This window comes from Phymastichus coffea, unplaced genomic scaffold (assembly GCF_024137745.1).
Source record: "Phymastichus coffea isolate CEN01 unplaced genomic scaffold, Cenicafe_Pcof_1.1 PCOF00206, whole genome shotgun sequence".
Taxonomy (NCBI): domain Eukaryota; kingdom Metazoa; phylum Arthropoda; class Insecta; order Hymenoptera; family Eulophidae; genus Phymastichus; species Phymastichus coffea.
In genome coordinates this window covers 177,564-190,207 of record NW_026707017.1, presented here as the reverse complement: position 1 = coordinate 190,207, position 12,644 = coordinate 177,564, and the positions used below count along the sequence as shown (strand labels likewise).

Genomic DNA, 12,644 nt, shown 5'->3' with positions numbered 1-12,644 from the left:
ATGAACAATAGATATATTTGATTTTTATTCCATTACAATTTTTTCCCAATAACACTGTTGAAGCTTTTCTTCTCAAAGCCTAAATAAAAAGCAAATCTAACAGATTTTGACATATGTAACAAAATGACTGTTCAAAAGAATTATTTTTATGTTAATTTAAATTAGATGAACTTCCATTACTAACTGTATTTACTGAAAGAAAAATTTTATTTTGGTAAAAAACTCAATCGGTTTAATATATTCTTAATTCGACTAAAACTTACTGCTGCTGATTTTGTCATAAAATGATTGATCTTGTTAACAGTCCAAGAAGACTCCACACCTTTTGTGAATTCACGAATAAATCTGTAATTACTAACAAACGAGCGCTGTGCATATTCTGGGTAATTTTGTATGTTCATCTTAATGTCATCGTGTCTATCTAGTTCATTTCTCAGACCACGTAAAGAGTGATACACTACTGTAATCTCCACAAACTTCTGCTCAGCTATAACAACAATAAATAGAATATAATACTTTAAAAAATCTGAAGACCAAATAATTCACCTCTGTTCTCATCAAACATTATTCCAATTAGATGAGGAAATATAACATAAATATCATTTTTATTTACAGCTATTAATTGCTTTTGCTCTGCAGTTAGAGAACTAATTCTACCCCTAATTTCATTAATAGCCTCGTTACTGACTAACTCTTGAATGCTTTCATAATTTTCTTCAGCTAAAGCATGTGAAATGACATGTAAAGCCTAGAAAAGGAATTCAATTAGTATGTATCAATAATAACTTTAAAAAATATACAATTAATAAAATGGAAAATCACTTGTTTTGATCCTTCTAAAAACTCGGACAAATTAAATTCTGGTTCCATGTAGGCTTTTATCACAAAATTATATCGCACTAAATTTTTTATAATGTTAATAAAACCTGGCCACAATAATTTTTGCTCATCTGTAAGAGGCGGCAAGTCCAATAAATTTTGGGCTTGATAATTCCTACATTGTATTACACTTGGTAAAAGTTTATTCAACAGTTTTGTTCTGATATGATTATAATTGTGTAAAAACGGTTTAGCACTCGTGGATACATTGAAATTCCGTAATGTTGTACAAAAAATGTTTTTGTAACAATTTGTTAGTAACATTGCTATAAAAAGTTGTTAAATTAAATACATGAGCCGCTTACGAATAGCGGCACATAAAACACATCTCATAGAGACTGTATAGTGTCTTGTCTTAGACATCTACCTAACCTCCAAAAAGTATTTATATTACACAAAGTGGAGGCGCTGCAGTCAAAATGTCCAGTTCATCGTCAGCACGTCAGCTGTTATATCTATGTATCTACCTCTTTCATTTTTTCTTTTTATCACTATCACTAGTATTAGTTCAAGTTAGTGCTTTTATTATATAAATGTTATCATTTATTTTACACTACGACATATTTAACTTTATTATACGATAACTTGTATTAGTATAGTCCCAGTGATGATATTGATAAAAAAATCATGAATTCTCAATGTGCACGTTTATTATCCCTTCAGTTGAAACGAGATTCTGTTTATTTTACAACAATCATTCGGCAACGGATTAGAACTCATTCATTAAGTGTTTCAAAGAGTAGAGTAAATCCGATCTCGTCAAGTGAAAATATTTTACGATATAGTAGCTATCCGCCAAAATGTTGGCAGTGTGATTTTCCGCAGAAGTCTGATTTGTTTTGTTCAAAGTGCAAAGCTCTACAGAAGCCACCGAAAGATTTGAATTATTTTGATATAATTGGAGTCAAGCAAGATTTTGATATCTCAGTAGAAGATGTTCAGAAAAAGTATAGAAAATTGCAAACTCTTTTGCATCCTGATAGATTTGGACAAAAGACGGAAGTATATTATCATTTTTTATTTTGATTCAGAATATACCTACTAGAAATTATCTAAAAATCGTATATTATAAGGTTGTTTTTTCTATGTTAAATAATTTTACAGAAAGAGCAAGATCTTTCGGAAAGTCTTTCATCTCTAGTCAATAAAGCTTACAGCACATTAATGCATCCATTAGACAGAGGTCTTTACATGCTGAAACTGCACAATGTTACTATACCAGAAGGTACAACAAGTTTAGAGCCTGAATTTTTAATGGAGATAATGGAGTTAAATGAAGAGATAGAAGAAGCATCTGAAAATAAAAAAAAAGTTTTAGAACTTTTGGTAAAAAATCGATCAACTTTGACTTTGTTAACCAGGTAAAAAACATTTTTAATTATTTATTTTTTCTATATTTAATTCAGATATAAAACTATTAAAATTACTTTTTAGAAAAATATCTGATGCTTTTCACCATCAAGACATCGAACAAGCTAAAAAATACTTAATTAGAATGAAATATTACATTAGCATTGAAGCACGTTTGAAACAATTGAAACAGAATTTAGGTATTGTAGAATAAATTAAATATTTTGTACATAAAGCTTTTTAAATAAATCTGTAACAACAGTTCAAAAAAAAAAATGTTTACAACATAAAAAAATACTTTATTGATTATCTATCTTCCACTGTTCAATCCACTGACATATTCTGTTGAGATTGTCAGCCATCTGATCAGCATTATCACTTTGCAGTTCATGAACAATCTCTTCTTTATATGAGTTTTTTGCTTCATCTAATAACACTTGAAAAATTTCACAGGACACATTATCTTCTAATTTTTTGCCACTGTATCCTCTAGCAACAAGGCGATCATATAATATGGTGTTGTTTGTTCTCATAACAAATACTATATCAAACCACCTTTCTGGGAAGAAATCTGAACTGTGATAATCCACAATTTTACCTCCACTAGCCATCATTGGTTCTAATAAATCTAGCAACTACAAAAGACAATAATATTATGATATTTTATCAATTCAATGAATCAAATGAATTACCTTATCCTCATCTAATATATATGACTGATATTGTTCATCATATACTTCTAAAGATTTGTTTTCAATAGCTAATTTGCTTATATCTAACCAATTGAAACCCGTACGTTCTGACAGCATTTTTGCTATTTCACTTTTGCCTGTTCCTGGAGTACCTAAAATTCAATATTAAACATAAAAAAAATAACTAAAATATGCAAGCATTTTTTAAAAAACATTCTTATAAAACATTATGTGCATTACCTGTTATCAAAATATTTGGTAACTTCCTATCCATACTTTTTAAATAATAAGTGATACAAAATATAAAGAAATTTAAAACTTATAACAATTCTATCTGTTCTATAAACTTCTACACTTGCAATGTTTTATCGTGATTTATTTGTTTATTTGAAAAGTTTCTTTTTGTTAAGGTTAACTTATAATTTTTTATACGTTTTACAATTACATTCTTGTCAAATTTTATATTTTTCCGTGGAAATATATTTTAAGCCGCTTATTTATTGGGATATCTGATTAAAAGAGACAAATAACTTATCTTATTCACGGAGCGATATTTCCAAATCGCGAACAATATCACATGTGTTCTATAGGTGTATTTTTAGAGCAAAGTATAGTCGGCGGCGCGCAAACGATATAAGTATAGGGGGTAGAGATCGGTGCACTGCCAGAATCGCTCGACGTGGTAGTACTGTAGACGAGACTTCATCTGTGCAATTTAAAAATGGCGGACAATACGTGAAGCAGAACGTGCGTTGTTGGCGCCTGGGAATATCTAACGTACGTGATAACTTATTAACGAACTGTAAATGTAAAATCGTAAGAACAGTTGTAGTGATTAAATTAGTCTTCCCGAACGTTGTTTCGAACCGACAGTATTGAAGCTTAGCTTTTAATTTAGACTTTAGCCACTTTGAAAGTCAATAATATTAGATACATTGTAAAACTGTTTTTTTTTATCCTCGTTGACTATTATCGTCGATGTGTTATCAGTTCGTCTGTTAACAGATTGTCAATGTTATTTTGAAAGAATAAAGTTTTTACAGTTTAAGGGCGCAAATCAACCTTCTATACATCAAGATCGAAGACTAAGAAGCTGTGAAGAGTGTTAAGATAATAAAATTAATTATTAACGCTTGAGAAAAAATTTGCAAAAAATCGCTTAAACAGCCGTCGGCTTAACAGAAAATAAATTGCTGAATTAATATTCTTGAGCAATGCAAAAATAGTACTTGCCAAAGTGGATTCTATACAAATCAATAGATTTGCTTTGCTATCTTTGATGGAACTTTAGTTATTTAATATTACAAATAAACTTGTAAGTCATTTAACAGATGTTTTAACAAATTTAAGTAAAATGATGGCAACATATAACTTTCAAGTATGTTTGTATCTGTGAACTTATATAGTGGATCAAAAGTAACAACTATTGATATTGGAAGGCCAGTAAACCTACCAGACATAAACAAAAAGGTTATGAGGCTTCAATATAAACCTCAAATTACTTTAATATACTTTTTCTTTCTTTTTATTTCTTCTTTTGGAATCAACTATGGCGGATAAGTGCAAAGTGGGTAAACTTACATATAATAATTTTATCAGTCATATTCTCCTTCTATCATTCCACTATCACTAACTATATATTTTTATTGCAGGAGTGTGGTTGCATATGTAACCAGTGCCATGAACCCAGAGAAAAGCACAATGACATGCATCTGCATGCCGAAATAGAACATCTGCGTCAACGTTTGCTTGAGAGGGACAACCATATTGTAACAATGGAGACACAATTTTTAAATGAAGCTGAAAAATTTCCAAATGGAGAGTTGGCTTCGTTGAAAGAGGAACTACTTATCTGGCAAGATAAGTACACAAGGCTGCACGAGGCTCATAAACGGGTGCAAAAAGTCAACCAAAATCTCGAGGACAAGCTGTTGAAAATTGTTGACAAATGTGAGACTGAGAAAGGTGCCTTTACTAAGGATGTAGCCACACTATCTCATAGGTTAGCTGAAGCCAATTATACAATTCATCGTTTAACTCAAGATAATGTAAGTGAAATTTTTCAAAATTAATATTCAATATAAAACTATACAATTATCATTTTACATAAAAATATGTTGATTTCAGGAAAAGTACAGAAGTGATGTAAACTTAGCGATCCAACTACTCCAATGTAAGCCATCAAATTTTATTGGACAAAAATATGAGGCTGTAAGCATCTAACCATTTTTATCTGTGGTTTCATGATATTTGAAATAAATTGTGTTTGAAATGTTGCAATTTTGATTGATTTCAGTTGCCATCTGAAGTTCAAGCCAAAGTAAAGTCGTACGTCGCGCAAAAGAGTCGTCCAAGCGAGACGCCAAGCACGGAAGTGCGAAGTATAACAGTACCCATATCCACCTTCCCACCAACCGCAATGGTCTATAACTTGGCGAAGCCAGTGATCAAAAAGCAGCCGACCTCAAGTAATAGTGACGACGACGATTCTAAACCCCCTGTAGACGTCGTATCAGCAGCGATAATGGCCAAAATTTTAGAAGACAGAGAAAAAGAAAAAATATTCTCACGGCATTGCAACACATGCACCTGTCACCGTAGTATTCTAAAGATAGACAGCGAAAGCCAAACTGAACTGGAGCAGACTAACATTGGTTCTAACGAATTAGTAAGTAAGAAGCAATATCGAGAATCATCTCAACCCGAAGCTCGCGAGATGGTTCTTGGCAACAGCAACAATGAAATGAACGTTAAGCGAGTTACATTTCATTCTGTGAATGAAAAAGCCGAAAGCTCTAAAGTATTAAACGGCAGTACCAAAAACAACCTGAATTTGAAGAGTACGAGTAAGCAGAACAAGAATGTGATCAAATCGCCGCAGACGCATGCGAATAACATAAACAACAATCAGCTTCAAAGATCTACGAAGAATTTCGATGACCAAGCTAAATTGGACATCATAAACGAACGATTGTGGAAGAGCACTTGGAAAGATCAATCGTCCGCCAATGCCAAAGACGAAGATGTAAAAATCGACGTAATCAACGATAGGATTTGGCGAAAAAATAAGAATGACAACAACGTGAACGTCAAACCCACGCGCATGATGGTGATCGAGGTGAGGAGCTCGGACGAGTCGACAAATCACAGCGAAATGACAAATCCAACGGAAACGACGACAAGTCCGAGCTTCAGCAACGACAGCATGCTAATATCCTCGTCAGATCCGTCAAGTGTTTCAAGTGACCAAGGGCCACGCAATTGTTTGATGCCCGTGACTCCAGGCTCGAAGAATATCCTTCTAGATACTGTCGGTGCTTACGAAACGATTCTGTACACCAGCAACTGTAATAGCAGTAGCCGGCCCAATGCTGCGCTCGTACATCATCTAGGAAAATTGTCACGCTCGTCGGTTAGCAGCAGCGAGGACGACGCACAGTTACAACGAGTCGCGCAATGGGTCGATACCCTCGATTCGCAAGAATCTCAGGCGACGCAGCAATCGACTGACCTGATGACCTTTGAAGGTTCCAGTGACGAAGAACACAAGCTTATGTTGGACATTGTGGATCAAGGTGAGTTAACACAGGAAATCGAGGAGACTTATATGAAGCTAGCGGCTAGCTTGGGCTCCAGTAAGCAACGACTGCTGAATCCTCAGGATATCAATTTGATGACGGTGGAGGAGTACAGGAAGGAGCAGAAAAGGCAGAAGAGCAAGCTCACTGTCTAGACTTGTAAACGTATAATTATTTATTACTTCGTCGTTCGTAGAATGACCGATGCGCCAAATGTACAGATATTGTTCTCATTTATATTACGGGCATGTAAAAACTAAGCTCACTTTCGAGTAGTGTTCGCTTTTCAATAAATTTTTTTTTTCTTTTGAGTCTGAGGGACATGATGCATTATAAGCAAAATTACGCGTCGATTGGTCATTCAACAAAGCTCAATATAATTGATGATTTTGAATGAAGCTTCAGTTTCGAGAATGTTGTAAATATATATTGTTTTTTTTTTTTTATATTTGAGCCAAAAAACGACGTAATTTATTTGAGAAGGTCTATATTTTTTATTATGACATTTTTCAAATAGCTGAATGTCACATCACAAATCATATAGTTCCTTTATGTAACATAATAATTCTACTTCTTTGATGAATTTATACCGTACTGTTAACAATATTGCATTGGAAAATAAGAGAATTATGGACGTTTATCAGTTTGATCCTCGGTAACAATTGTCATAAAAGAGACATATCTAGAATCAATGGATTAGTATTTCAAACAAAAGACATATTTTACACTGATGTATAAAAAGTGAAGTGTTAAACACGTTCAAGCTCCTTTTAACAACAATATATAACAGTGCTTTGGAGTATTTATGTTTTTTGATTGAATAGACATGAGTGAATCTCATACTCTATTGACTAGTCTGAAACTACTAGCCGCAAATTATAGCAATTTTCAAGATGGTGATAATAATTTAGCGAAATAAGTTTAGAATTAAAACAAATCTTTAGTAACATGGTGCTGAGATATTATTAAAAAAAATTAATACAGTGCATGTTCGAGTAATTTCCGTTCTGCGTTGTTGAAAAGCTAATGTCGTTTCAAAAAGTTCAGAACCAATGCAGGACATATATAAACTGCTAAAAAATACGTTGTTTTAACTTGCCTATACTGTGTATTTCAGCAAACAATATTCTACAAATGTACATAAAAGCTCGTGTGAGTTGAAGATATATTTTATGAACTATAAAAATTACACTAGATAATTTGACGAAGATCTATCAACTAATTGTGAGTACAAAGTAGTTGAGAGAAAAAACAGTCATTCATAAAAGAGAAAGGAGATATTATACGTATTTCAATTTGATTGAAATTATCTTCGAAATGATGCAATATAAAATTAGTTTGGCAAAAAAAATTCTATACATATAAGCTTCGTAATATACGTAAATGACGATATAAATTCTCATTTGCATTTTTCGAGATGGATTACAAGTAAAATAATATACATTGTGTTAGGCTTTGCTATATATCATTCCAGGCGCTGAATAATATCTGTATCACATATATAACTAAATATCTTCGACTTCTAAAAGTTATTAATTTACATCGGTTTACTTGTTAATTTACTGCAGTTACTGCTAATCCCGTGACATTTGTTTATCATTATTTTTGTTCACATTGTTGTACTTTGTAGATCTGTATACACTTGTTTTTGTCACTCGAGTGAACGCAAAAATTGTAAATTTTCCGTTTGTACTTGGAGGCAAAGTCTTCTGTAATGTAAAGAGACATACATTTTCGTGTAAAAATATGAAATAAACATTTTTACTTCATAAAACATTTATTGAAAATGCGATACGATTTATCTTATCATTATTTTACGTTGCGAATTCATTCACTGTTTAATATAATAGACAATTGATAAATTATTGTATACTGTTTCGTCACGTAAATTTCATATGATCAGATGCTTCTGCTGTCGAAGAAAACAATCTTGCATTCCGCTGATACCAATCTAATGATATATCAAGCGTAAGAAAGTCTATGAATTAAAGAAGATCAGCAATCGAAGCAAGCATCCTCAGCACATCAGCCATCCACAACTGTAAATCGGCAATCCCGAGATTCGCGGCGTAACTCAAAGAATCACCTTCGGTCGCGCGATACAGAGAGCGGATGAAAAAGTAGGGAGACGGTAAATTCATGGCGAGAGAAGAAGAAAAAGGGGGTCGCCGCGCGCGTTCGGCGGAAGGAGGCCGAGCCCAGAGTCTTTTTTTCCAATTAGGCTAATGCCTCGATAATTCGGACACATGCAAACACACACACACACACACACACACAAACGGTGCATACGTACGCGATGGCCTTCGATCACCGGCTAATGAATCAATGCTCGCGCGGCGGCGGCCTCGCGCGCCCCTGCGTCTGCTGACCCTTTTCAGCGTTAAATGCGCACACCATCCTTCTTGTATCGCTCGAAGCTACAATCAGAGCTTTTCCGACGACGATCAGCCTTGTCTCGACATGTCCGATCGGTTCGCCAATAGCTTTACCAGGGATCGCCTTTGCCTTGTCTTGCTATTTTTCGAATTTCAATGAGCTCCAGGCAAAGTTCTCTGATTATCCGTTAGGTTTCGGCTTTCAAGTTTGCAAATTTCGACTACGCGAGCGGACCAACTGATTTCTCTCCGCGTTTGGTTGTCGACTCGAACAATTTTCAATGTGTCTTTTAAGGTAAATTTCTTGAGCGCGTTTGTCGACTCGCACGTCGGTTCTCATTCGGCTCTCACGACGCATAGTAATTTATTCATCGTCCGACACGCGAAAACCAAAGTCGATCCGGTGTCAAAGTCCGTACAAATAAAAATCTCGTAGCTACGTAACAACGGCAAGCTCGGTAATGATATGCTCGACGCCGTTGAATCCATCACCCCGAGACTTAGGGGGGCGGGAGGGGGGCAGCAAGCCTTTGAAGCAAGCGTCTAAGTCCTGGCGAGCAGGGAGTTCCAACCATACGCGAGCATCGATCGTGGCCAGGCATTCTCGTGGGATCCCGTGCGAGCACAACGCGCGTGAGAAGAGCTTGCACGCACACCAGAGAGAGAGAGAGAGAGAGAGAGAGACAGACAGAGAGAGCCCTTACGTACGAAGGCGAAGACGGGGTGTAGCGGCCGCTAAGCGACGGCGTGATTTAGGCCTCCGATATCCGAGTATTTTTCCGCGACCTACATCTTCGAGCTCGAACTTCGAGGTCAAGCACACGCCTTTCCGAAGCTCGCGCCGATACGAGTGCCAGCGCGCTCGAGACAGTCTCCCGATTCGCCGGGAACGAGGGGGCGAGCTGGCGATCGCCGTCGACCCGCCGCGCGAGGCAGCTCTTCTTCGGCGGCGAGCGAGCAGTTTTCAGTCGGCGCGCGCCCCTCCCCTGCCCGCCTCGCGGCAACCTCGCCGCTGAAAAGTCCGAGCCGGCCGAGTCAGTCAGGACGCGCTCGCGCTCGCGACAACAAGCCCCAAGCTCTCTCTCTCTCTCTCTCTCTCTCCCTCCGTCTCTCGCAGGCGGCTCGCCGGTAAACAACCGCGGCGCCTGCCGTGTCTCGCGCAGTCGGCCGTCCTCCAGCGCCAAGACCGGCAGCTTTGACGCGCGTGCACGCCGTAAGTATAATGCCGCGCCGTCGAGGAGCCGCTGGCCGAAGAGATCGCCGAGCGCTGATTTCGAGCGGCGCGCGGCGCTCGTGGTCGATAAGTGCCCGCTCGCAGCTGCCTCGCCGCGCCGCGTCCTTCTCGGGCCAGGAACACGTGGCTGCGGCCGTGCTCTCTCTCTCTCTCTTCTTTCTCTTTTGTTTCGTTTTATTTTGCTCTCTTTGCGCGCCTCGCCGCCCGCGCGTCCTCTCTGTCGCCGCCGTCTTATCGCGCGATTAACTGCCCCTGGGCCCGCGACACGAGTTTGCATTTCTATTAGGACGCTATTTTCGGCGCCACCGCAGCACACCACTGCGACCGGGCTGAGCCTCTTTTCACTTCTTCGATCACATTTCGGCAACGTTTTCGCCCCTTTTCGCCTTGGCCAATTGCCTTTTGGGCGGCGCACGGCGATTTATCTCTCCTAACTTTCGTCGGAACGTTTCAGAAACTTCAAGTGCATCGAGCATTTAATATTCTCGTTAGAAAGTTGGGGTAAATAGAAATTCTTCAAGCAAACATATCACTTTCAAAAATACTTTCCAACAAATTTAGCATAAAAATGTTTGAGTTGTCAAAACGATTCTTATGTATTCGCGAGATTTGATTTCTAATGGACTCGAACTAAACTTAATTTGCTGATTCTGTTATCGAGTGTGTCGTATAAAATGTTGTTTACACGAGGATTGTTCGGCTGATTACTTTTGGAAATTCGTTATAAAGATCTAACGAACAGTTGTGCTAAGAGATCGACCTGAATGTAAGTTGCAAACGATATATATACAAATAATTATTACAACTCATTCAAGCTCAAATTAATTTTCTAACTTAAAATCTCCATCAGTAGCTCTGAGATAGCTTCTTGTTGATTCAATCTAATTTGGCCAACTTTTTTCGTATATTAAGCGTAATATATCGTGATAACTTTGCATTTGACTTGCTCAGACGTTTAATTTTTAGCTTTCGTGAATTTATATTATACCAAACGATACTCGTCGAATTTGATAATAACGCTTGCACGTAATGGTGCCGCGATAAAAAAAAACAGAAAAGAAATCAAGAACGTAAGCATTAGATATTATTAGAGAGATTTCAAACATTTGCACGAATCGCCGGGAGTTAAAGTCCAAAGTGACGCGTGTGTGAGTGTGCGAAGCAACGAGATTGAGTTGAAGCTTAACTGGTTTGTCTTGAATTTTTGCGCGATTGTCAGCAAGACTTGATTAAATTTGCGTGTTATTTCTAGCGCTGCCCCGTAGACATCGTCGAGTCGGGCAATCCGGAAAAGAAAGAAACAAAAATATAGGACACGGGAAGACGCGCAAAGGCCGCGAGGGTCTCCAATTGTTCCGCCGCGGACAAGCAGGATCGGCGCGCGGACGGGCGGCAGCGTTAATTTTCGCGCAAGCTCGCGCGCGCTTTCTAGCGCCGGTCCCTTCCAGCCTTTCCGCGAACGGCCAATTCTCCTTCTCTCGGCTGACCGCGCCGATGTCTCAATGATCGTGTGCGCGCACGCCTCCGAGCGCCGGCTAATTCGCCAGCTCCACTTTCGCGTGCATCGCGGCAGTCTTCTTAATCGATAAACAGGAAAAAAAAAAAATTACCGGTGCTCGTGTGCCTTGGCTCGCTCTACATCGACGCGGCTGCTAACGGATTGCGCGTTTTCGCGTACGCTCGTCTGATTATTATTATTATTATTATCATCATCAGTTTTTTTTTTCTCGTAGATCCTCGTAGGAGATTCTCGACAAGAATCTTTCGCTATTGCACTTTCCATTAGAATTTTTTAATACTTCCATTATCGGCTTCTTGCGCGTAACGACGCTCGCGCGCGGAACGTTGGACAGTCGTTTCCTCGAGACGAACGCGCCAAAACTATATCGAAGCCGATTAACGGTCGGATCGCGTAATTTTTTACGACTGGGGATTCCCGAGCGAGCGTGAGACCGTTAGAAAGTTGGCGATACGCATCGGCGCAACGAAATCGCGGCGCCGCGCTCGAGCTCGGCGAGGCAAAAATCACTCGGACCGCCGCCGACTCCGCCTCGACGTCCAAGGCGCCGCAGCCGCGAGAAAACCAGGCGCATTGGCAAACATCCCATCGGAGCGGCGCGGCTCGACGCCAGGGTGCGTTTCTCGCGCCGATGCGCACGAGCGCGCCTCGAGACGCGCCTCCGCCGATTTGCATTCTCTTCCGCCGTCCTTTGTTGTCCTTCCGCGAAAGAGCGACAATCGTTCGTTCGCCGATCGTGCCGCGCCCGCCGGCGCCACTTCTCGCTGTCCCCGTCCGTTTCTCAAAGCCGCGCTCCCGAGCGCCGGGTCCTTCGCGCCGATCTCGGACGGAGCTCCCGCGATACGCTCCGCCACCGTAGCGAGACGCTATTCCATGCGCGTCGTTACATTTGGAAACTACATATTGGCGAATCACCGTTGGCTAACGTTGCTCGCTGCGGCTGTAATGGGCAGCGATCGGCAGCGATACTTTCGCGGCGTTAATTAACGGGAGTGCGCGCGACGGGCCGTCGCCGAT

At 39.2% G+C, this 12,644-nt stretch overlaps 4 protein-coding genes across 5 annotated transcripts; 2 read left to right on the top strand and 2 right to left on the bottom strand.

Annotated features, from left to right (window-relative positions):
- On the bottom strand, positions 1–1,239 carry LOC131673951 (m-AAA protease-interacting protein 1, mitochondrial). Its single transcript, XM_058952354.1, has 4 exons — positions 823–1,239; positions 547–748; positions 264–487; positions 1–192 (listed from the first exon to the last, which is right to left on the bottom strand). The coding sequence occupies exons 1-4, from the start codon at positions 1,141–1,143 to the stop codon at positions 190–192; spliced, it is 750 nt and encodes a 249-aa protein (XP_058808337.1). The 5' UTR covers positions 1,144–1,239; the 3' UTR covers positions 1–189.
- Positions 1,240–1,330: 91 nt separating this feature from the next.
- On the top strand, positions 1,331–2,505 carry LOC131673950 (iron-sulfur cluster co-chaperone protein HscB). The gene is made up of 3 exons (XM_058952353.1): positions 1,331–1,881; positions 1,984–2,240; positions 2,314–2,505. The coding sequence occupies exons 1-3, from the start codon at positions 1,507–1,509 to the stop codon at positions 2,441–2,443; spliced, it is 762 nt and encodes a 253-aa protein (XP_058808336.1). The 5' UTR covers positions 1,331–1,506; the 3' UTR covers positions 2,444–2,505.
- A 23-nt stretch (positions 2,506–2,528) lies between these two features.
- LOC131673952 (adenylate kinase isoenzyme 6) lies at positions 2,529–3,583 on the bottom strand. The gene is made up of 3 exons (XM_058952355.1): positions 3,162–3,583; positions 2,922–3,073; positions 2,529–2,864 (listed from the first exon to the last, which is right to left on the bottom strand). The coding sequence occupies exons 1-3, from the start codon at positions 3,193–3,195 to the stop codon at positions 2,529–2,531; spliced, it is 522 nt and encodes a 173-aa protein (XP_058808338.1). The 5' UTR covers positions 3,196–3,583.
- Positions 3,584–3,596: 13 nt separating this feature from the next.
- Positions 3,597–8,273, top strand: LOC131673945 (uncharacterized). 2 transcript variants are annotated; one of them, XM_058952343.1, is made up of 5 exons: positions 3,597–3,698; positions 3,965–4,488; positions 4,574–4,969; positions 5,049–5,132; positions 5,218–8,273. In XM_058952343.1, exons 2-5 carry the CDS (start codon positions 4,471–4,473, stop codon positions 6,652–6,654), a joined length of 1,935 nt encoding a protein of 644 aa, XP_058808326.1. In that variant the 5' UTR covers positions 3,597–3,698; positions 3,965–4,470; the 3' UTR covers positions 6,655–8,273. The 2 variants fall into 2 exon arrangements, with proteins under 2 accessions (XP_058808326.1, XP_058808325.1); XM_058952342.1 differs by having other exon boundaries at positions 3,636–4,236; positions 4,328–4,488.
- Positions 8,274–12,644: the final 4,371 nt, after the last annotated feature.

Bases quoted from the DNA above. Each gene is read 5' to 3' on its own strand.
- LOC131673951 (XM_058952354.1), bottom strand. From the start codon at position 1,143: ATGTTACTAACAAATTGTTACAAAAACATTTTTTGTACAACATTACGG. The intron at 749-822 runs GTGATTTTCCAT...TTCCTTTTCTAG, and splicing joins TTTTAGAAGGATCAAAACAA to GCTTTACATGTCATTTCACA. The intron at 488-546 runs GTGAATTATTTG...TTGTTGTTATAG, and splicing joins AATGTTTGATGAGAACAGAG to CTGAGCAGAAGTTTGTGGAG.
- LOC131673950 (XM_058952353.1), top strand. From the start codon at position 1,507: ATGAATTCTCAATGTGCACGTTTATTATCCCTTCAGTTGAAACGAGAT. The intron at 1,882-1,983 runs GTATATTATCAT...ATAATTTTACAG, and splicing joins GATTTGGACAAAAGACGGAA to AAAGAGCAAGATCTTTCGGA. The intron at 2,241-2,313 runs GTAAAAAACATT...ATTACTTTTTAG, and splicing joins ACTTTGACTTTGTTAACCAG to AAAAATATCTGATGCTTTTC.
- LOC131673952 (XM_058952355.1), bottom strand. From the start codon at position 3,195: ATGGATAGGAAGTTACCAAATATTTTGATAACAG. The intron at 3,074-3,161 runs GTAATGCACATA...ATTGAATTTTAG, and splicing joins ACCAAATATTTTGATAACAG to GTACTCCAGGAACAGGCAAA. The intron at 2,865-2,921 runs GTAATTCATTTG...TGTCTTTTGTAG, and splicing joins ATATATTAGATGAGGATAAG to TTGCTAGATTTATTAGAACC.
- LOC131673945 (XM_058952343.1), top strand. The intron at 4,970-5,048 runs GTAAGTGAAATT...TGTTGATTTCAG, and splicing joins ATCGTTTAACTCAAGATAAT to GAAAAGTACAGAAGTGATGT. The intron at 5,133-5,217 runs GTAAGCATCTAA...GATTGATTTCAG, and splicing joins TTGGACAAAAATATGAGGCT to TTGCCATCTGAAGTTCAAGC.